Source organism: Scomber japonicus, chromosome 19 (genome assembly GCF_027409825.1).
Source record: "Scomber japonicus isolate fScoJap1 chromosome 19, fScoJap1.pri, whole genome shotgun sequence".
NCBI classification, from domain to species: domain Eukaryota; kingdom Metazoa; phylum Chordata; class Actinopteri; order Scombriformes; family Scombridae; genus Scomber; species Scomber japonicus.
In genome coordinates this window covers 22,345,020-22,368,520 of record NC_070596.1, presented here as the reverse complement: position 1 = coordinate 22,368,520, position 23,501 = coordinate 22,345,020, and the positions used below count along the sequence as shown (strand labels likewise).

Here is a 23,501-nt window from a genome sequence, read left to right as displayed (position 1 = left end):
GACCATCTGTAAGTGGCAGATCACAGCCAATGACACTCATGTCTAAAAACCAATGTATTTGTGCTATTATCTATAAAACTGTCTATTGTGATAATGTGTAATGCATTATAGATAGCTATTTCTCTCTTGTGGCTTTGGTTGGACAGTGCGTGTGCTGCTTATATATATACTATTTTTTTACAGTGTTAAAGTTTTTATGAACTGTCCACATTGTGAAGCTCCTGCCACATTTATGTGTCTAATGTTTGCATACTTTACTGTCCTACAAGTTATTTATGTTCACATTTCATTTACACAACTGATCTGTCTTTTGTAAACACAACTGTGTTTCAAGCATTCATAGCATGTTTTTAAAATCTGCACATTTATAAATGCTAATGAGTGATATTTCTGATTACAGTGACATTTAGTCCATAAACCCTCCTTGCAATGTTAACCTTTATGGTCTTGTTTACCTGTTTGCAAATCTGACATTAACATTTTTAAATTGTTACTAGCTCTAGGAATTTGCCGGACATTAACTCAATCATAATCGAGTGCAATAATTAATTTTATGTGCCTGTCCAACGTACCAGGATCGGTCAAAGTGCAATAAAGACTGGAGGCAGGAATAATTTTAATTCATTATATGAATACAACAAAGTAGACAGCTCCAAAAGGCCAGCTGTCCAAAAAACACCTAAAAAAACCCAACAACACAACCATAAAAACAACACAATAAAAATGTTATCTAATTATTGCTTATTGCTAACCAAATATTATTGCAGTAGAACTTGAATGCCAAATTTGAAAAAATGAGAGCTGTTACAATAAATGACCACAAGGGGGAGTCAAACTACCTTAAATGATACCAACACGTTTTAATTATATTCACAGGTACATGCAATAACAACATTGATAAGCAGTTAAAAATGAATATGCTGTTCATATTATGTATTCAGTTATATTTACATTTGAAGGAGGAGAAAGAAAAGGAGAAGAAAAGAACCATATAAACCTTTATTTGATTATAGACTTACATATTATTTCTACCCACTTTGAATCAGACCACAGTTTGTTAATTTACATAAACTGGAGGATTACGTTGGATTTTGTTTTGTTTGGGTTATGTTTGCTTGTATTTGTTTAAATTTTGCATTTAGATAAGGTTACGTGTGTGTATTTATTTAAATTCAATTGATGAATATGTCCCAGGACACTATATGTAGATTTTGTATGAGGTCAGTGTGTTTGTTGTGTTAGATCCTGGTGTGTTTATTAATGTGTCTAAATAATCCAATGAGGAATGGATTCATTCATTCATTCATTCATTCATTCATTCAATCATTCAATCAATCATTCAATCATTCATTCATTCATTCATTCACTCATTCATTTCATTGTAAATATTTCCTCATCATTATTAAATGTTGTATTCTTCCTTATCAATGTTGATACATGTAAATACATTTTAAATAGATATGTATTACATTGGAGATAAATAAGACACATGATACATCTGCACATTTAGAAAAAAGACTTTATTTACATATATATATACACAGTTTAATTGTATTGTAGTGCATATTTCACTGCTAATCATCATGAAAAAAACATAGTAATGGAGAATAAAACTTTGTTTGTTATTGCTGTACCGTAGCTGAAATCTTGTTGTTTTTCCTTTATATTTGAGGGCTGCATAAACTGGATATTAGAGATCTCTTCATCATGTTTTGTGTGTGGACAGGCAGGTGGATTTTAGTGACACTGCATTCATGAAATAATGTTAAATTGCTTTAGAAATTTGCTCTATTAAGAAACATAAAGCATCCCCAAACTGCTTTTTTCCCTTGTTGTACAGTATGAGCCAGAATGGGTCTTTGTGAGGCTGACATGATGTGGCCACAACACATTAAGAAACATAAAGCCTCCACTGCAGCGGGGAGGTAATGATTCAGACCCAGGCTGGCAAAGAAATAATTATTATCCAATATCACTCAATTCAAAAAAGAGCTACTTTCCTACAGGAATCAGGACTCCTGCCAGCACCCCTTGTCATATACTGACTTGTATGCTCCATAAGCACTGAACTGAACTCAGGCTGGACTGGACTATATATATAATACAGATTCACTATACATACTCTCAAGTCCCAGTACCTCCCACTCCCACTAAAACAGGCTGATGATGTCCCTCCCGAGGGGGATCAATAAAGATACATCTTATCTTATCCTATTCACATGTTTACTGTGTGTGTGTGTGTGTGTGTGTGTGTGTGTGTGTGCAATGGTTTATGGTGCCTGTTTGCTTGTTTTGTCTTAGTTTGTCTGAGCCACCATACTGTGTCAAACAATTACCAACAACACTGTTGTGTGTGAGGAACTTTTTGTGTACTTCTGTAAGGACCTAAGCCTCAGGGGTTTATGTGCCTTCACTTCTGAGCCACTTCTGAGCCTCAGGCAGTTTGTTAATCAGACAAGACACCTGGTAATAAAACTAACCGTTTCTGATCTAGGCGGGGGTCAGCAAAAGTATTCCTTGTTTGGTTTCTGTACTTTATTATTTTATGACTGTTACTTCGTTACTTTATTACTTTCTTGCCCGCTCTTTTTCAAATTTCCACTGGGAGTTACGGTATAAAAGTTGAAACAATTTGTTCTTCTACTACATGTGTCATATGATAAAATATCTAATCTATTGACTGTTTTTGGACAAAAAGAATACAAATGATCTACATGATGATTTCAGATGAGTTGCATATCACAGACATTCAGGGAGACTAGTTTGTGTAGAGTGATATTTTGAAGATGTCTTTAGTGTTTTGAAATGTATTTCTTCACACTGAAATGCCTTCACTCCATTGGAATTGGGTGACTTCGCTTATCTCCCAATGTTACACTGTATTTGGTGATCCATCAGATTCTGTGACCTAGAGCATTACTCAGATATTTTACTTAAGCAAAAGTGCCAAAATTTAAAACTAGCTATTTAATCACAAGTTAAAATGAAATCCTGCATCGTTTATACTTGAATTCCTGCATTTAAAATCCTACCAAAGTAAAAGTAGCCTATGGCCTATAGGCTAGTTTTACTTTTACATGCTAAATTTAAAGAAATAAAATAAAATTAGGCTACCACTTTAGTACTTTAAGAAGGATTTAAATATTGTAATGTGTTTTACAACGTGGCATTGAAGTAGCCTAAAGGATGCCAGTTCTTTCTGCAGGTCACAGAATCTGACAGGTCACCAAATACGCTGTAACACCAGCATTGTCTGGGTCACGCCCTCATCATGTGTAGTTTCCTCGCACGCCACATGATGGTAAGCGCGAGTCAAGCGTCCCACTTTACTCCAAGAGCATCTTTGACTGATGAGCATGATGAAAATACACAATGAAACCGGAAGTTGTATGAACCCGCCTTCAAAATAAGATATTTTGCTGGTCTATTGTTTCCACATTGTTATGGTCATGTATGTCTGCCTTTGTCTTTGATTGGACTGTGTCAAAGAGGAATTTCTATTACTATGTGACAGACAATGATGTTTCTAGAATTTTAATCTGACTTTTTCAGTCCTGATACGATACCTGGGCTTTGGGTGTTGTCCGATAGTGAGTACACATTCGATACCAGTGTTTAATTAATATTAATAATGAATGCCATATCATTAATTTATATTTTATATGATGATGATTTATACGATGATTATATGATGTCACAATACCAATTAATGCCAGACTTTTGACTTTTTTTTAATAAAATATCTTTATTTTATAATTTTTCCAAAATCTACATGAACTAATGAATACCTGAACGTAGTTTGGTACACTTACCTTAACAGCTGAAAGCATTTGTTAGATAATTTGAAAAGTAATCAAATGTAAAAAGTCACATTACAGAATCTGAATATCTGTATTGTCATTGTAACAGGTACAACTAAATTAAGTGCAGTCCTTGGCAGTGCAAAACTAAGAGCTAATAAATAATTAAATAAGAAGAAACACATTTAAAAAAACAATATAAAAACACCTAAAGCAGTATAAAACAACCCACTCACTCGTCCACATAACAATACAGTATTGCACTCAGTCCTTAAAGTGCATATCTAGTGTAAGACAGAGGTGCATGTGTTATGTGAGTCATTGCCTGGCAGTATTTAACGCAACACCGGCTTTGATTAAGCAAGTGAAATAGTTACATTACTCATTACATTTTTTGAAAAGGGTAACTAATCTGTAACCCATTACATTTCCAAAGTAACCTTCCCAGCCCTGTCGACACATGTAGGCTTTGGGATGTAAATTGTGTGCAATATTCATATAATATACATATATATTTATTTCACTTTAATCTGTGCAATAAGAATATCACCTCTGCTATGTTACAACTCAATAACAATATTACTCTTGTAAATAATATAAATAATGTCACAATATTTTTATTACATATTTTTACTATTATTATTTTTATTGTTTTTGTACCTATTATTTATTGTTCTTTATTTTTTTCTTATTGCTGCTCTTATATTCTATTTTGCTGTCCACTGCTGCTGTAACAATGCACATTTCCCCCATTGTGGGACTAACAAAGAAAATATCTGATCTTAAAAGGGGGTCAAGAATACCTAGTTTATTTTGAAATACTTGACCGGATGTGCTTCTCCTAAATCACCTCCAGTTTGACACCGGTGCCGACACCGCCGAGTGGCCCAGTGAGCCCAACCTCTAAACGGAGAGAGGAGCAGTATCACCCGGACGGTCGCGGCAGCCTTCTGGCTTGAATATCTTTTTTCCTTTTTTTTCCTGGATCTTACACATCTCAAATAAACCCCGGGATGCCTTCAAATAAAAACACCCAAGGTAATACATAAGATAAAGAAATAAATAAATAAGCTAGCGGACTGCATTGTTTATTCCCCGGGCGGATAGCTAAAGCCTCTTTACAATAGAGAGCATCAGTAGGCCGGGTAACCATTAAAGCTTAGCCTGTATTAACTAGCTGCTTTGTTAAATGTTCCTCTCTTTTTTTGGTGTGTTTTTTTAACCAGGAGGGAAAGCCTTTGGACTGTTAAAGGAGCAGCAGCGGCAGAAATTGGAAGAAATAAACAAGGTACGCATGCTCTCTTTATGTGCCGAGGACTCACACACACACAGAGAGACACACACACTTGACTTGGCATTGGCCTTGTTTTTGGACTTGTAGTCACATTTATGATTTAAGGGGGGGTCGTTTAGATTGAACTGCCTCTGTATCTCTGGTGAATAATGAATTCACCCCAAACGCCACAGTCAGTTCAGTGTAGTTGACCGTAGCGATGCTGTTAATGGATTTTATTGATTTTTTTTTGTGCCCCTTCCACCTCCCCCTGTGGTTTTGTGGCACTTGTTGAATGGTTCGCGTGCTGTCACATACAAATATGTGTGTGAGTATTTGAATCGAGATTAAAAATGCATTTGAAGCCTGCTCATCCCACTTTGTATGTGTGTGTCTCTCTCTCTCTCCGTGTGTGTGTGTGTGTGTGTGTGTGCACGCCCGAGCCGAGCTGCATGTGTGTGGTTTCAACGCGGGAGTGAAACAGGTGTCTCCATGGAGCTCTTTGTCTTAACATTAAGGCCTCATCCAGTCAGATATAACCGTGCAGTAAATTCCCACAGATTAACTATCTGTCTGTATAATCTCGGTTTTCCCTCCTTTATTACTCTGCTTGGCTGGCTGCCTGTCATCAGCTCCCCACTGCGGCCACATGAAATCCAGGTCGCGGCAAGAGGGCAGCCGGGAGCGCCTGTGTGACATTTCAGTGCACAGTTGCAAACACTCCTTGCCTCACCCCCACAGTGATTTATGTAGTGTTTTTGACATCCTTCATTTGTTCATTAGACAAATGAAAAGAGATCAGACCCCAGATTCCTAAGCGGCCAGCTCTAATAATAACACATCTGTGATTAAGTCCATTTTTCCCTCCACTGCCATCTAGTCCATTGTTATATTGTATTAACATGGGTACATTTGTATTAGTAGATCCAGTGGGGATAAAAGCTTAAATACCAGCACTGTTATGGGTCTGGCTATCCAGCTATAAAAAAATCTAGTCCAATAAATACTTTGGAGCTGATATTATTATCTGAATAATTGATTATTAGTCAGTTGACACTCAGTAAATGTTTGGAGCTGCTGTGTGACACTTCTCCTCCTCCTCCTCCTCCTCCTCCTCCTCCTCCACTGGTGCCCATGGGTCAGCTGGTGAATGTGTGAATAGGGTGATAAGAAATTCATTGTTTTTTAATTGGTTTAGAGCTGCAGTAATTAGTTTATTAATTGGTGAATAAATCTGTTGTTTAGGTCATTTTGTAAGTATGCTGGTTTCAGCTTCTAAAATGTGATGGTTTAATGCTTCTCATTGTCATACATGACCCGTAAACTGATTCTCTCTGGATTTTGATGTACAGAACCAGATATTTTAACACATAACCTTTGACTCTGGGAAATTATTACAGTTATAATTCACTTTTTTTTATTTCCATAGAGGCAATGATTCATTGACAAATCAAATGTTCTGCTTTAGGTGCAAATACGTTTGATCTTCAGTTGAATTCCATGAAAAATGAATGTCTTTGGCTCAAGATGAATAAAGCAGGATGTGCTGCTGGAGCCCAAAACATTATCTGCAGATTAATTTATAATAGAAATATTCTTGAGTTGCTGCTAGCATTGATTGTTGTCATTTTTCTAGCAAAAATACCTAAAAATATGAATATTTCACTGATTTTCTTAATGTTTGATATACAAAATTGAATATCTTTTGGTTTTGGGCTGCCAGTCAGACAAGAAAAAACTTACTAAAACGTTCTGTACGGGCTCAGAGAGATTGTGATGCACAATTTTTCAACTTTTTTTCTGATATTTCATGGAGCAACATATCAATCTCTAGAGAAAACAATCCGCTGATAATGTAATAATGAAAACGTTATAAACATGCAGCTGGAGGAAGTGTGCTCTGTCTTTGACCTCCAAATGGCAAAAACATTCTTTATAGATCCTTCCAGAGATTTCATACCTCACAATGCTGCCACCATATTTGTTCAAATACACTCGCATACTTGAGATACTCTTGTGTTTGAGAACGGACATTCCTACGTGCCGAGGCTGCAGCGGTGATTCAGCACAGTCGAGTCAAGCATCTCTGATGATAATCCAGGAGCTGTGTTTACCCTGTTCACTCTTAATTATAAACCTGACACACACATAAAGGTCAAGGCGGTCAACAACGTTACTCCTCATCTCTCTCTCGCTCTCTCGCTCTCTCTCTCTCTCGCTCACTCTCTTGCTCTCCTTTCAGTGAAGCTGACTCCCACATGGCAGATTGCGTCATTATAATTTCATTAGATTGGCTCCCCTGTGGGCATTGTTCAGCTCTTTTCCTTTTACACCCATGTGAGGTGTCCCACTTAATCAACACAGTGATAAGTCATGACAAACCAGGAGGAAGAACATCTTAAGACTGTGAGTCATCATGCTCAAGTTGAAGACAGATCTGACAGGAAACAATGTACTTTGATGTGTGTGTGTGTGTGTGTGTGTGTGTGTGTGTGTGTGTGTGTGTGTGTGTGTGTGTGTGTGTGTGTGTGTGTGTGTGTGGGGCCCCTTCCCTCTTAGATAATGTATTGTTTTGTCTTTGCCGAGCCAAATTTTGATTGGCCAGAGATTCCTGTTAAGAAATTGACTATAAACTGATTAAAAGGATTTCAGTAAAGCCTGTAAAACTGTTTTTCCTAATCACCTTTTCTTTATTACCCCCTGCTCCCCTCCCTCCTCCTCCTCTCTTTTCCTCTCTCTCTCTATCATTCTCAGGAATACCTGGAAGACCAGAAATACAGGGATGAAGAAGACCTGGCAGAAAAATTGGAAGGTTTCAAGAGTAAGCAAGTCCAGTCCTCCCCTTTGATTCTTCTAGCTTCTGCACATATTGTGTGGTTATCGTTTTTTTTTTTTTAGGGTGTGTTCCCGCTCTCCTGGCTTTTCGTCTCAAACTCGATATTTGTTTATTTGTTGGCAGTCCGCACGCACACACAAAAAACCCCTGAAGTATTTTGTTTTTCCTCCTGTGGGGAAAAAAGACAGACTGCTGCTGTGATTTATAAGAAGAGAAGGTTTTTTCATTTTTGCAAGGCCCGGTCCTCGATGGCCTTGGAGGAATGCAGCGGGGCGTTTTCTCTGCTTCTTGTTACAATATTCCAAACTTTTGTGGGTAAACTCTCAGCTCAGGGGAATAGAGAAAACGCTGCCATTAGGAGAACACAATAGCGTGACTTACTAAAGGACTCCTCCTCATTCCTCAGATATTACATATGTATGAATCTTTCTACTCTGTGTACATTTTCCATCTGCAGTTTTCCAGACAGTATAGCATAATGCTATAATGTTTATGCTAACAGGCATACATAGGTCATTTTGAAAAGAGAAACATGCTCCAGTGTCCTACTTAACAAGCTATGCTCGCTGGAGGAAATGGAGCAGATATAAACAGAAATGGGGGCCCAACACCTAGGTCCTGAGAAGATAGCTGGGTTTTTTTTTTCTTACCCCCACCCCTCCACCCCCAACCCCCCAATCTGTTTCCATACTGTCCCACTGACCCAGAAGTTAGGATCTAAAAAACCTCATGCCTTTTACCACCAACCAAAATTTAGCATGAAAACCACAGAAACTGCATATTACATATACACATCTTTAACACCGACATGAACAGGAAGTACTTCACAAACCGTTTTCAGATAACTTTGATTTAACTTATGATAATGATTGTTTTATGAGTTATTATAACACTTGCACTTGTTGCTATGTTTGTCACTAAAACAGGTTCCAAGCAACCAAACAGAAATAAAAGGAAGGGAAAAACAAATACATAAAATTCTCCCCCTTATCTGGCCTGTGCTCGATCTGACCTTTGACCTTGTTATTGTTGTATAGTGTCTTTCAGTTGCAGCTTGTCTCAGTGTAGTTTTCCCTATTCTGTTGTCTTGTGCTCAGTCATATGTTGCATATTTTGATATTGGTCACTTATATTGGTCATTTACAAAGCCGCCTTAACTACATTACAGTGTCTGATAAAGCAGTGTTTATATAGTGTTTATAAATCCTAACAGGGGCACTTACACCACGCTGAAGGTTGTCTCACTAGTCGGACTCACTGTCACTTTATGGAGCTCGCAACAAATTGCTAGTTTACAGACTTTAGACCGCACTAACAAGCTGGACTTTGATCGTCTGTTGCCACCACCAACCAGCAATGGCACTCTGCGTGGCAGGGTTAGAGCGAACGCAGATTAAGTCATCTAAAACTCTTATATGTTGAATATTAACTGTGTTGTGTCAGAGCTAAATCAGTATTGACTGCATAGTATGTAATAGCTGTAGAATAATGAGACCATTGTTTTCTAGTATTCCCTTTTTTTTTTTTTTTTTTTTGGTATAACTAGTCCTGGTGTAGTTGCCAGCAGCCTGAAACAGGAAGTGGATTATTTCCTTCTTTCTGTATCATGTTTCATATAGTAGATTTTTTTTGTGCCCATGAAAAAAAGGGGGGCATTTCAAGGGGTTTATCCTCTTATTAAGTTATTAAGTAAGTATGAATTAAAAAAAAAAAAATAGTATATTATATTTTAGCTTGAGTTTACATCCGGTTTAGGTGTTTTATAACTCAATTACTACACACGATTACACAGCTTATTATGTATTAGTCAGTCTGGAGTCAGATTGGGAGGAGAACGGAAATCAAGTTGTTTTTAGAAGCAACAGAAGCCTGCATTGAACCTCCCCATCTGCCCTCAGGGTCGCTGTCTTTTTAAAGAGATGGGAAAATTCTTTGCTTATCTGCTGGCCAAAAGTGGCAGAGAGGAGGAAGTCATCGTCCATTTCAGCAGTTTTATCGGCAAAGCTTTGTTTTCTTTTTTTTCTTCTTCTTCTTTTTTTTTTATATAAAGCTGAAAAGCCCCTTCAAATTATAGCTGCCGTAATGGTTTGGCAGGAAAGCTTACTATCAGATTAAATCAAAATGAAGTCAAGTCAACAAGCGACAAAGAGAAGCACAAAAAAAAAAGTTAAAGTGAAAATGGCTCACAGCTCATAAGTTAAAAGCTGTGTTGTTTTTTTTTTTGTCATAGTTTGTGAAGGAATGTAGGTTAGGAGGACAAACTAAAGACTGTGTGGTTCAGTTCAAGACACTTTCTGTGGCTGCAGATGATCAACAGGCTGCTCTACGACAAGTGTCCCACTCAAGACGTGCTCTGTGTGTGTGTGTGGGTGTGTGTGTGTGTGCGTGCATGTTGAGGCCCACTCCTCAGAGTTTATGAACAGGGTTAGCATTGTCCTGTCTTACTCCCCATGGGTTCACACAGTTAACAAAGTTCCCTCTCTCTCCCTCCCAACACACACACACACACACACACACAGAGGGCCCATTGTGGGACGGAAATAGCAAGTGTAATCTGACTAAAGTGGTCTTCCACAGTCGATAGGATGGCGAAATTTAGGGGGAAAGCGGGAAAATGTCTGTCCACAGTGGGGTTTCATAACAGCTGCACCTTCCGCAGCATGTTAATAATGATCTTTTAAAAGAGGAGAAAGTTGTGTTTATTATTTAAATGCAAGAAAATTGTCTCTCAAAAGAAAATAAGGTTATAATTGGTTTGCAATCTCAGCAGCACAACTCTAACTGGGGACTGGGGAATCTTTGTTTTTCTTTTCTTTTTCCTGTGTTTGAACATCAAATCCTACTTCAGCTCCTTGACCCCTTTCCTCATTCCTCCTTCAGCTGCCCTTTGCCTGTTTTCTGCTGACAGACGTGCAAAAAAAAAAAACACACAGGCAGAAAAACACACCTGCCATTATCAGTTATTTGTGTCTGTCGTGCCAGGTCAGCTGTCTGCAGAGTGCAAAGACAGTGAGATCACCATAAAAGTCGTGCTGAACTGTTTTGCTGACATGTAAGGCGCCAGCTGCAAGGAAAGTGTTGCATTGAAGGATGAAATTAGAATTGCTGGTAATAATCCCTTGTGTGTGTGTGTGTGTGTATGTTTTGTTTTTCCAGATAAATATGCTGAGTTCGACCTGACTGATGAAGGAGAGATCGGTGAGTGATAGTCACTGCTAAACACCAGCTGCACCCCCAGATAACAACTGTCAGTTGACCCAAAGTGTCACAGAGACACGAGGGAACAGTAATTAATACTGTTGTGTGTGTATTGTCTGACCAGTGTGAGCACAGAGCATCAACAGGCTCATGTGTCATGTTTGTGTCCTATATGTAAAGTGAGATCATACTGTACACCGGTGGGAAAGGCCTTTAGTTCACGAGCCAGACAACAGATGTGCTTTCTGTCTGCGAATCCTGAAAGAGGAAGTCGTGTCCTATCATTTTATTTTAGCCACATTAGCGGCATAGCTCTGTGCATAGCAATGTCAGTTGGATGTTTTAGTCCGGAGTGAGGGATCTCTACAGCTATTTGAGGGATTTCCATGAAATTTGGCACAGATCCATTTGGCAATCCACTGATTTGAGCCACCAGCAGCTATCCAGTGAAACTTTCTACAGACATTTAAGATTCTCCACTAGTTTTTCATGATCCCGATACATTTCTTCTTGAGCCATCAGCAGAATTTTTATTGTGTACTTCCTTTTTTTTCTTCACAATTAATAATAATAGTAGTAATAGTATTTATTTATAGAGTTCTTTTGTAACTCAATGTGTAGCAAGTTACACATTGCCTTACATACAGATATAAAAATACAATAAGCAAACATTTATTAAAGTATTATGATATTAAAACTAATAGTAAAATCACATTTAGAAAAATAAGAAGCACATGTACAATAATCATATGTATTTTCTGAAGTTCTTAAAGTGACTCTGGGAAATCCACTAGAAACAGATTTGAAAAAGAAATCAAAGTCAGAATTGACTTTGATTTGAAGTTTTTACCAAACTAAAAGTAATGGTATTACTTTTAGTTTTATTATTAGTCAAACCCCAATCACACTGGATTCTATATTTCTCATTATGGAACTCAATAGCATCTCTAATTAAACTCTCCCTGCCTCTTATAGATTGTTAATGTTATATTTATGTCTTAAGTTGTTGTTTTTTTTATTGTCTTAAATGTTGTTATGGCTCAGAGAGTGCTATCTAAATGTCGTTATATTGTTGTCTGACCCTCAATATAATGACAATAAAGCTACTAATCTAATCTAACTCATCTAAATGCTCACTTCTTTCAAAACCAACACCTTTAAGTCTCTACCAAATCCAAAATAACCCTGATAACATCATGACTTACACAGAAAGATTGATATTTTCCCACCTTTACATGTTTCTCTCTTTTCTTGTCCCAGACTTGATGGGTCTGAAGAGGATGATGGAGAAGCTAGGGGTACCCAAGACCCACTTGGAGTTGAAAAAGATGATCGTGGAGGTGACCGGCGGCAGCAGCAGCAACACTATTGACTACAGGGACTTTGTCAAGATGATGCTGGGCAAGCGCTCAGCTGTGCTCAAACTGTAAGTAAAACTCTGTGTATGTGAAGGTGTCTATATGCAGCCTTAATAGTGTCTTTAAAGTAGGGTTAGGTGGTGTGGCCAAAAAAATGTAATCTAATTTTTTTGGCTTGGGGACGATTCACAGTTTTAATAGATTTTTGTTTACATCTTTTTTTTAAAGGCAATTGATTAAGAAATTAAAAGACCTTCACCACCTAGGGCTGGGCAATTAATCGAAAAATAATCGAAACCGACATTTAGAAACTCTAATCGACCTAATCTTGCTCACGTCAATTAATCGTGGTGTTAACTGTTGCCATGACAGTAAAGGTTGCATATCTTTAAGGAGTTTGAAAACTTGTCTCCAGTGATCATTTTAACCCAAACCATGATCTTTACATAGTTCTAATCAAGTAAACTAGACATTAACCACAGCCTCACACCTTAAAACATCATTATTTTCACTCCCTAAAGATACTTGTGTGAATATATCACAAAATATCATGTTCATCAAGGGTGGAGATAATCGTTCATTAATCGTAATCGAGGTTAAAAGTTCAATTAATCGTGATTTAGATGTTTGCCACAATCGCCCAGCCCTATCACCACCTGCAATGCTGCCATCATTATGCATAAAGCACTGGTTATCTCACACAGCACCAGGTGCTTAAACTAAGCACACAGCACATCCACTTTAATATTCAGTTTCAGCACAGATAGAGCAGAGTGGTCCGTTCACTAAATCATCGGCTGTTTGCGTTGCTCAACAAAACACCAGCACCATATCTGCAGACTGCTACTACAGTACCTAACGCTAGCTACCTAGCAGGTACAGACAAACAACTCTTATAATTCCAGAGAGTGCAGATCAGTGTGCAGAGTCATTCTCATATATGCAACTGTTAAATTCACTACGAGATAGCCAAAGGTAGCTAGTCGCCTGGAGTCACAAGAGTCCCGTAAACTGCGGCAGGTAGCAGCTACCAGCTACGTTACTTTTTGACTAGAAATAATGTTATTTGTGGACATTGTAATAACTAAGTTACAATTCAGACATTTTACACATCATGTTAAAATAAAAAGTCTAATTAATCATTGTCCAGCCCTTTTAACCATCTGTTGGTTCATTATGTGTGTGTGTGGGTGCGTGTGTGTGTGTGTGTTCAGTTAACGGAGAGGGAGGATATGAATCGTGTGCTGTGTCAGCCAATTGTTTTATCCATCAGCAGGGGTTCTGGGATGACCCGCGATGATGTCATTACCCACATGCTGCATTAGTCGTTAATCTCCATGGCAACAAAACCCATCTATGTAGCCTATCCATAGTCAACCCATCCTTATCCTTAGCTGCTTAGGTAACCGATTATAGGCTGATTAACCAATGACTGTCACGCAGGACTGACAAAAAACACCAAAACTCATCATCATCATCATATTATACGCCGAGAATTCATAGAGGAGAGAGTTTGTTTCTCTCAACAGTCCCTGGAAATGTTTGTAAAACGGGTTAGTGTAACCAGTGTAAGCCTTTTAAAGCAGCCTCGCCCCGGGTCAGACTGCAGAAGCCAGAGTATATTGGCTGCTGCATGTCCGCTCTGCTGGGGCTAAGCTGGCCCGGACCCTTTAGCAGACAAATCTCATAATCCCAAATACACCAACAGCACAGAAAATGCATAACTTTTCCTCCTTTGCCCTCAACCACTTTTCGAAAGTGTATCCCATAATCCCGCAGCTACTATTTATAAATGTCTCGTTCCCTCCCCTCGCTTCAATTGTCCACTCGGTATAGCACTCTAGTAAGAGATGTGACCCCGTTCCTAAAAAGAGGATGTGTGTAATTGTTTTCAATTTCGCTGCATCAGGGAGAGAGTTGTACATCATTGCTCAATAACTGCAAAGGTCTACAACGCCTCTCTTGTGTGCTATTGTGTTTGTTTGTCTCTAGAGAGAGGAGAGGGGAGGGAGAGGTGGAGTGTACAAAACAGCTTTTACAATAGTGTTATTCAAAGCATTTGGCAAAACAACAATTGATTTAGTTGCAAGTGGAGGAATATTTTGGAGGTCAGGGTCCACAATTGGGCTCCGATTGTGAAAGGCCTTCCACTAAAGTGCGATACAGAGTCAGTGTAGTTTATCAAAGGTTTGAATCTATCTTGTATTGTGTATTCTTGGCCACAAATTGGATGTTGGCCTTTAGGCTTTACACAGAATAAATACCACAGCCCTGTGTGTGTGCATGTGTGGGTATATTTGTCACTATTTATACAGATGTTAGGGATGTTTGGTAAGACAATTAAGCCAGCCAATCACTTGATCTCTTTAAATCTACTGCATTTAGAGCAGATTGACCAAACATGGCACTGCCAGTATCATAAATTGTGGTTTAATTTATTCCAAATGACAAAAAATGTAGTTGACATAATTACAACGAATCATTTCTGTGACAAAAACTGGATATTTTACTCGTTATGTGAGTCACCATTGAATCATGACTCAGCAGAGACCTGACCAATTTCATCCAGAGAGCAGAGGAAGTTTGCAGAAGAAAGGAAATGAATGTTTTGCCACAGAGATGTGCTAGAGTTTGAGTTGCTGAGTGCCGGTTTCATCACTGGGATCATTGCTCCTTATGGGCTTAGCGGGGCTTTGCGTAGGTTTTCCAAAAAAGGAAATTAAAGACAGACATTGGCTCTGAATAGCTCCTGTCAGATCCTTCACTCTACTGTGTGTACAGCCTTTGCGGTTTCCTTTCATTCCTTTGCTTTCACTTACTGTTCAGCCACTTCATACCTGACTGTAACCATGATTATCCTTCTTCACTCTCACTTCATGATTGTAGTGTTTCTACTTGTGTGTTCTTTACAGTGTTTTCCTAAGTAGTGTGAATGCTTCTTTATTCTTCTGTATGTACTTCTGTCATTTTCAGCCATAGAAACCATTTCAGTATCAAAATGTTCAGATATGTTATTATAATATTCTTTCAAAAAATGTTGTTATTTTTTCAATTTTTTCAACAATTTCTTACAATGTAAATAAATGGACAGAATTCAAATTTTTAATATTTCGTCAAAATTTAGAAATTTTCAACATTTAAAACATTTTCAAGGATTTTCAACTCTGATTCATGCTCAATTCAAATCTTAAAATATTCCACATTCTTCATATATTAGTTTTATTCTGTTTTAAAATCCAATTCATTTTCAAGACTAACAAGGTTGATTGACATTTCTTAATTCAACCCTTCCATTCCCCACTTTTCTAACTCATTCCTTCAGCTGCTTCTTGATCCAAATTAAAGACAGCAATCCAGTTAAGTGTCAGTCTTTAAACAGCCAGCATTCATACTGCAATTGCCTCAGAAAAGGTTTTCTTTTTTAGATTTTTTGCTACCTTTAAGCCTCTCTACATAAAACAATTCGTAGTGGATTGGATCAATTGTCATTTTTCAAGCAAAAGATGTGATGTGTTTTTTGGGACAGACAAAGCCAACAAAATAAGCTATTTAAACACTTAAGGGACTTTTACGTCATTTATTGAGGAAAATAATATTAAAAAAAATAAAAAAACATACAGCATAAATGCCAGTTGGAGCCCTAACTTCAATTAAACAAATACAACAGCAAATTCAATTCATGTGAACTGCTTCCTTTTTTTAGCCTCAGTGTACTTTAGACATCAATATGACATAGCCAAAGCCAAATCTGAATATCGATATAATAATGTGCATCGTCAATGAGTTTGCTGGGTCACACAGGGTGATATCAGCTTGTGTTACTACTACAGACCCAACAGCAACCATCAACTTTGTATTTAGTATTCAATCACATCACACACCATAAAAACCAAACTACCCATACTGCCCCAGCAGCAGCCACCCAGAATACAAAACCTGCCATATAACTTCCTAAAAATGCCCTGAAGAGTGTACCTAACACTGAGCAACACCTTAGCAACCACCTACCAATGCTGCACTACCATTTTACTCTGGCAGCAGGAATACCTTACTGTTTTTTTTACATAATGGAATTGTTCCTGTACCCATTTCGTAATACTTGTAACCCCTTGTATCCATCATTTTGCACAGGTTTCAGAGATTCATCCATTACTCTATCACCATTTGTGTAGCATGTTTAGCTACTGCTGTCTATTTTTATACATTGCCAATATATCTGATCTCTCACTCTCTCACTCTCTCTCTCTCTCTCCCTCTCTCTCTCTCTCTCTCTCTCTCTGCAGAGTCTTAATCTTTGAGGACAAAGCCAATGGGACTCCCTGTAAGCCAGATGGACCTCCTCCAAAGCGGGACATTGCTAGCCTACCTTAAGTTGAAATGTCAGCTTGTAGACTGCTAGTGGAGCAGAGGGACCATCGGTGGCTGCTTGGAAATAGAGCTGTTCTCTTAACATGTGGAGTTGTTGTAATAGTGTGGGACCAGTGATCGAGGATGTGATTTTTGTGATTTAAGGTGTGTGCGAGGTGTCTGTTATTTTGGAAGACTGAGCCCACGATTGGCTAAATTATGTTTGACTGTGAATATTATTATTCATCTTCTCTTTTTTTTTTCCTTAATTAAAATGTAGCATTGATAGTTGTACGTGTGTAATCTGCTTGATAAATTAAATTCAGTAGTAAGTGTTTCATGGTTATACTTTTAAGGGAAGACACGTTCCATTTTTTTAACGGCGTGAAAGTAGGATGCTTTAGGAGAAGCACAAGGAAAAGAAGCAGTTTTTTTCCCAACACATTTTTGCACTGTCCTCAGTGGTCTTGCATGGATTCTTGCCAGGCTAATCTTGGTCAGCGTCTCTCTTTAGATCAGGTGCCAGAGATTACAGGGCCAGGCCATTTCCTCTGGGTCAGAGGCATCAGCCCTCAGAGCTGGAATACTGATCTGGAATCAGTAACAAGGTTATCATGTCCACTTGATGATATGAAAAAAGCAATTTTTCTGCATTTTGAATATTATACACTCACATTAGCTGAGAGAAGAATGAGTGATCATGTTGACCGTGGGACTTTCAGTATCATCGTGTGGTTTGATGACCGAAAGCAAATTTGACTCCGTTTTTTTTTTTTTAGATCTGTAAGGTTAAAGCACATGTTCATTTTGGAAGGAGTGTGATTTACAAGCACACGAATAGTCTACAAGCATAACAAATGTACATAATATACTACAGACAGTACAATCATATTCTTTCCAAGTGCCTCAACATGCAGATACTGTAGAGCTTAAACACACAGATTGAAGAAGAGAAAAAAAAAAGGAGGGAGTGCACACACGTGTTCAGTTCAAGCAGTCCATTTAGCTTACTAATTCCAGAAATCCATGAAATCATGTTCTTTGGCATTTGGTAAGATAGTTTTAATGATGTTTTGTTGAATTTTATTGATATGGTGTTTATTATTGCTTTCCACAACATTCTGAGTGAGTGATGTTCACAAGTGGTGGGTTTTTTTTAAAACAAATGTAGTTTTCTGTATTTTCCCTTTTCTTACCTTTTATTTTTTATGTCACAGCACACAGAGTTTAAGCTGTTTATTGGGTAATTTCACTGTTTAGATTACCATGTATTTGTCTTGCGATTCATACGTGTTATTCATTTTCTTTTCTTGTCTCTGATTCATTTTCCTTCCCCTGTATTCCCCGTGTTCATCAGGCAGCCATGTCTGTCTGTCTGTCTGTCAAACTGGGTTCATTGTCCTGTGAATTCTGTTATTTGTGCCTCAGAGTTTGTCTCCAGTTGAAATGTTCCTGTAACTCACACTTATTTACTGTGAATTTGGTACTTGTCGTATTTTTAACTCACTTAACACATTTATTTTTTTTTTCCAGACTGATATTATAATGTTGTTTAACCATCATGCACATTCTTTGCAGACACCAAAGGAATTAAAAATTCTTCGTACACTGGCCTGTTAAGTTTTGAATTGTGTATTGTTTTGTGGTAATAGAGACTACTTTTAAAACTTTTAACACATTTTGAGTTTGGTTTAAAAAAAAAAAAAAAAATTACAAACAAACCCATAAATTAGACTCAACTATCTGAGTCTTTTGGTTTTATTGTAATATTGTTTTCATTCCATTATGTTTTCCTCATTAACATTTCATATTGCGTATTCTACATGCAGCTGTATGCATTACATACTGTTGAGCAATAAAATGTTTTCATGAAAAAGCAAATAGCTTCTAGTGCAAACAATCTCTTAAAAGGGTTTTTTGGTTGTGTCTTATTTAAATATTTTATTTCACTAGGAGAGCTGTTTGGGGGTGTGGAACAGCGTAGAGGATAATAAGAAACACTTTAACGAGCATGCTAACAGGCAGGTCCAGTAGGATTATAATAAGCACCTTTTGTAATTAAAATGATAATCACTGTTCCATGCAATAAACTGCCAGGAGCTTAGTGCATGTAGGCACAGTGGAAGAAGAGTAGGAAGGTGCAGGGAGACTCATGCAAGGAAAAAAACATTGAGCTAGTAATGCTGACACTGAGCCTGAGGCCCTTGTCATATTTTATCTACTGTGTTTTACTTGGTTCCACATCACAATATTGGAAAAACTGCAGCATAACATATATTCTGCACATTACTTTTTCAGATCACAAATGCAAGTTGTGTGTCATGCTGTGAAAGGAGGTCACATCACATGATCAGTAACAGTGTGATAGTTAAGGCTTGTTAGTATTAACTAATTATTACTATTACTTTATCATCCCGCTCCATTCCTCCTTCACTCATGAACAACTTTTATTTCTCTGTATGTCATCAGTCTGTCTGCTTTATTTACATGTTCAGGAAATTTAGCATATACTTTTTTTTCCAGTCATTGATTCACATGTGATTTATTTCAATGAGTTGTATGGTTATTGCTGAGTCAAAAGCAGCTGGTGTGTCTCTGCAACACTGCCTTGTATCCTAGGTCAGTGCATCCTCCTCCTGCTCTCTTGTATAGACACTGCCATCTAGTGGACGCTCACAGTCAGGACATGAGTGAGATATTTGGTAATAAAATGATAGACTGCTCGACCACTTGAAGGCAATGTTATTACCTTAAATGAACACAGGATTCTTGAAGCATTAAGAAACCACATTCTTTCCATAAGTGACCCAAACAGCCTGAGTTTAATAATAAATATTACTTTTCAACAGAAAGAAAGACATTTTGAGCTCAGTTTGTTTTAAATGTTGAATTTGCAGTCATGTAGCATTAAAGTAGAGTCTTGTTACTGAAGTGTTGATGTAATGGGCGAGTAACAGATTTAAGAAGTTAAATAAAGTTACATGTAAAATAATAATAGTATCATAAAGTGAGTATAATAGTCATAAAATACTCTAATGAAAAGACTGGTGTCCTCAGTGGTGCCAGTGCATTTCTCACCTATGTCAACAAAATGTCCAAAAATGGCCCTGACAGTGATTAGTGTAACAAGCACATAACCTGAGCAAATTGTTTAACTTATAGACAATACTATTCATATACATGTTGAGTTATGCCCCAAAACGTTGGTTTGTACTACTGTATTCCAAATGAAAATGACAATTTTAACAGAAGATTCACAAATAATATGAAATGTTCAAATATGATCAATCTCATCAGTATTTAAGTATGTTCGTCACATCTCCCCTCACTCTATATGATTTGAATTAGCTCTCATCCAGCAATAACTTCTCTAAGCTGTGTGTGATTGCTACATGGTGCTTTTAATCACATTTATATGTACAAACAGTAAATGCCCAATTAGTCAAATGCTAAACCACAGAGCTAATTGTGTATATTATGAACATTTATTAAGTTGGAGGTGTCAACCCTCTCATTAATTTGCTACAGTGACTTGACTGACATTTCAGCCCATTACGCCCTGAACTCTTGCACCCCATCTAACCTTTGACCTACTTCCTATTATTCTAGCAAAGGAAGATCTATAGCTGGACCTATATAGTCAATTCATCCCCACATAACTGTGAAATCACTGTCAATGGGCAGCTCTTCTCATCCTGTCCAGCTCATTCTGTTATTCACAGCAAAAAAAAAGATGAACTGACTAGAATAACTCCTAAAAAGGGGCCAATTTAACCTGCTATACCCACAAATAACCACAAGGTGGCGCCACTGAGATTACTTTGGTGGATCACATTTCTTGGGATGTAATTGAAGATCTGAGCAAATGTGTTCAGTTATTAAGATAAAAAAGAAACAAAAAAAATCTGAAGGCATTCAATAGCCATCACTCCTAAAATATCCACCTGATAAATGAGAGCAGAAACAAAACAAAACATACCTGAGTATTTGTACTGATGTCGAACTTCCTGAGGACTTCTTGTGCCCTAAAATGGAGAAATCATGCATAAGACTTTTAATTTATTCAGCACAATTCTATCCATACAAATAGATACACAAACCTACACCAAGTTTCACTGTTAATTCCTAGCAGACCACCCAAGGGAGTCATGGTAACCGTTCACCAGGCCTTTCTTCCTTCCTGCATTGACTGAGCGAAACGTGTGTTTGTTCAGCCTGTCATTTGGATTTGACAAAAATGAAAATCTTTACATTTATTCAGGATATTGTTGGAGGTACATAGGATTGTGCTTTGTTATGCTTTGAGGTGATCAGTATGGTTCATCACAATGTATTCACATATTTGCTCATCCATTACTGTCAGCAAGCAGCTGTTCAGATCCTGGCTGGCTAATTGTTATTCACAATGTGTCTCTCAGGTCATGAGATACAGTAGGAGTGGCTCTGTTTAAAATTCAGTGAGTAAGTCTTGGGTGTCTCAAGAAACAGCAAGGTCCACCTGCCTTTGACTTCCTATTTTTGGAGATGCTCAAAACTCACAATGAGAAAAACTCTGAATAATTACCTCTGTCATCTCTGTATGCAAAGACTTAAGACTTAAAAAACCTGACAAACAACAAATAACTATTTTTTTTTTTTACTATTTTCTGTATATCACATAAGGGATTAGAGGTATGTAGATCACACAGCATATGAAATGCCGTCTTACAAACCAATCCTATTTGATCATATTATATATTGAATTCTGTCTTTCTTTTCTCATTTATTCACTTTAACCAGACTTTCCTTTCTCCCTTTCTGTTCACTCTCATTTGCTTTTGCAACTCATGAATAGTTTCTTACAAGTGATTACAGTAAAAAAAAAAAAAAAAAAAAAAGCTAAGCAGGGAAACACGAGAAAATGGACGTACAGCTGAGTCTGCATTTAATCTTTTAAATCTTTTTTTTTATGGAGTTTGTATAGCATAAATTATGTTTTACTAGTCATGTATCAACAGAGTTTGCTTCCTGATCCTCAGTGTAAATAAACACTTGGTTCATGAGTGAGTCATCCCACAGGTATTGCCTGATACATTCGTGTACTTGTGTGACCAAAGCCTAAAAGAAATCCAAGGTTCAAACTAATCAAATAAATACAAGAAATTAGATTAGTGACAGCAAATAGGAAAGAGAACAATGTCTCTGGCTTTTGCTGAATATCAAGCATTAATGTTACATCGGCAATTAGGCCTGTAATGTAATACATTACTCATTATCTAGGATATGAGCAATGAGCCTAGGATAAAGGTCACCTACTGAGGTTCCCTGGCTGTGTATCAGCTAACTGTATTCAGCTTTACAAATAAACAATTTGCTTCTCATTCATGCCATGTGTTTAGCCATGCCTAGATCAAGCACCTACAATATTTGACACACCAACATGTTCCTCTCTGGTTCAGTCTAGTTTATAATCCTTTCTGGAAAAACAGATGTGAGCCTGTTGGTTTGGGAGGAAATGCACCCTATAAATACAAGGTGTGATTTAAAGTGGTGATTTTATGAGGGTTAAGTTCCATTCCAGTAACGTTCAGCATTATCCATAAGTTCTGTTGTCAGATAAATGTGATGCAATACTTTGGGAAGGAACATGATATGGGTAACAGGGTGATTGTCTTATCTTAATTTTCTTAAAGACATCTCTAAAGAGAATGGAAAAAAGGAAAAAAATCCTGACTGATGTTATCATAATTCATGCCTGAAAGGGTTAAGCCTAACGAGTACACGCTTATTTCTGTGGCATTTCAAGAACATAATGGGTTACAAGAGGAAACTTTCTTTTGATAAGTGTTGCACTGTAGATATATTTCAGGCCACTTACGTCTCAGGAAAAGCTATTCATTATTAGTGGAAAAACTGTGCAAACACTATTTGTGTCCCCTTCCTACTTTGTTTGGGTGTGGCACACATTCAAAATTGAGCCACACTGCATGACCAGAGAATCAGTTTTGTTATGAAACTCAGTTGAAATTTTGGGTGAGACATATATATCTAACTCCTTGTTTGTAACCCCAACAGGATTTGACCAGTCATAGTCACACTTTGCATGCTGTGTCTTAGACAAAGGTCATACTTAAATAAATGCACATGGTTGGATTGACTGATAAGAATATAGGTCATACATGGTACTGCAGTCCTGACCTCACAGTTCCCATATGGTGCTGGAACGTCAGCATTTGCGTCTTGTGGTTATGTATTTAAGACAATGTTTAGCTTTCTCTGTAAATAATTGATGTTGCACTTGTGTGGCATTTGGTCATGTTTGCTTCTGTTTTGTTTTTGTTTTTTTCAGCATCCAAAAGTTTTATTTGTCTTACGTTTTTTCTCATTAATGGATCACTTGGATTGTCTCTCTCTCATACACTATGTGACCTTGATTTAAAACAATTCTAGGATCAGACCTTTAGGGGGGCTCAGCTCCTAATGAGAATTTGACATACATTGCCCTGCTGCAAGTGTTCAAACCCCCTGCAGAACTACTCATTTCACTGGATAATGAAAATTACAACAAGAAATATTAATACATAGTTGAGTGAGCTACTATAATGTATAATAATAATAATGGTTCAGAATAAACAATCACAGATTTCTACAGAGAGGACTCTAAGATAGTTAATGAACTCTAAGGGAAAGACAATTATAATGACAGAACT

General features: G+C 37.4%; 1 protein-coding gene across 1 annotated transcript; it reads left to right on the top strand.

Annotated features, from left to right (window-relative positions):
* Positions 1-4,697: 4,697 nt before the first annotated feature.
* aif1l (allograft inflammatory factor 1-like) lies at positions 4,698-18,465 on the top strand. The gene is made up of 6 exons (XM_053339989.1): positions 4,698-4,838; positions 5,027-5,088; positions 7,828-7,894; positions 11,066-11,107; positions 12,368-12,533; positions 16,749-18,465. Exons 1-6 carry the CDS (start codon positions 4,814-4,816, stop codon positions 16,834-16,836), a joined length of 450 nt encoding a protein of 149 aa, XP_053195964.1. The 5' UTR covers positions 4,698-4,813; the 3' UTR covers positions 16,837-18,465.
* The last annotated feature ends 5,036 nt before the right edge of the window (positions 18,466-23,501 follow it).

Excerpts from the sequence above, each read along its gene's own strand:
- aif1l (XM_053339989.1), top strand. The coding sequence starts at position 4,814 with ATGCCTTCAAATAAAAACACCCAAG. Across the intron at positions 11,108-12,367 it reads GACTGATGAAGGAGAGATCG|ACTTGATGGGTCTGAAGAGG; the intron begins GTGAGTGATAGT and ends TTCTTGTCCCAG. Across the intron at positions 12,534-16,748 it reads CGCTCAGCTGTGCTCAAACT|AGTCTTAATCTTTGAGGACA; the intron begins GTAAGTAAAACT and ends CTCTCTCTGCAG.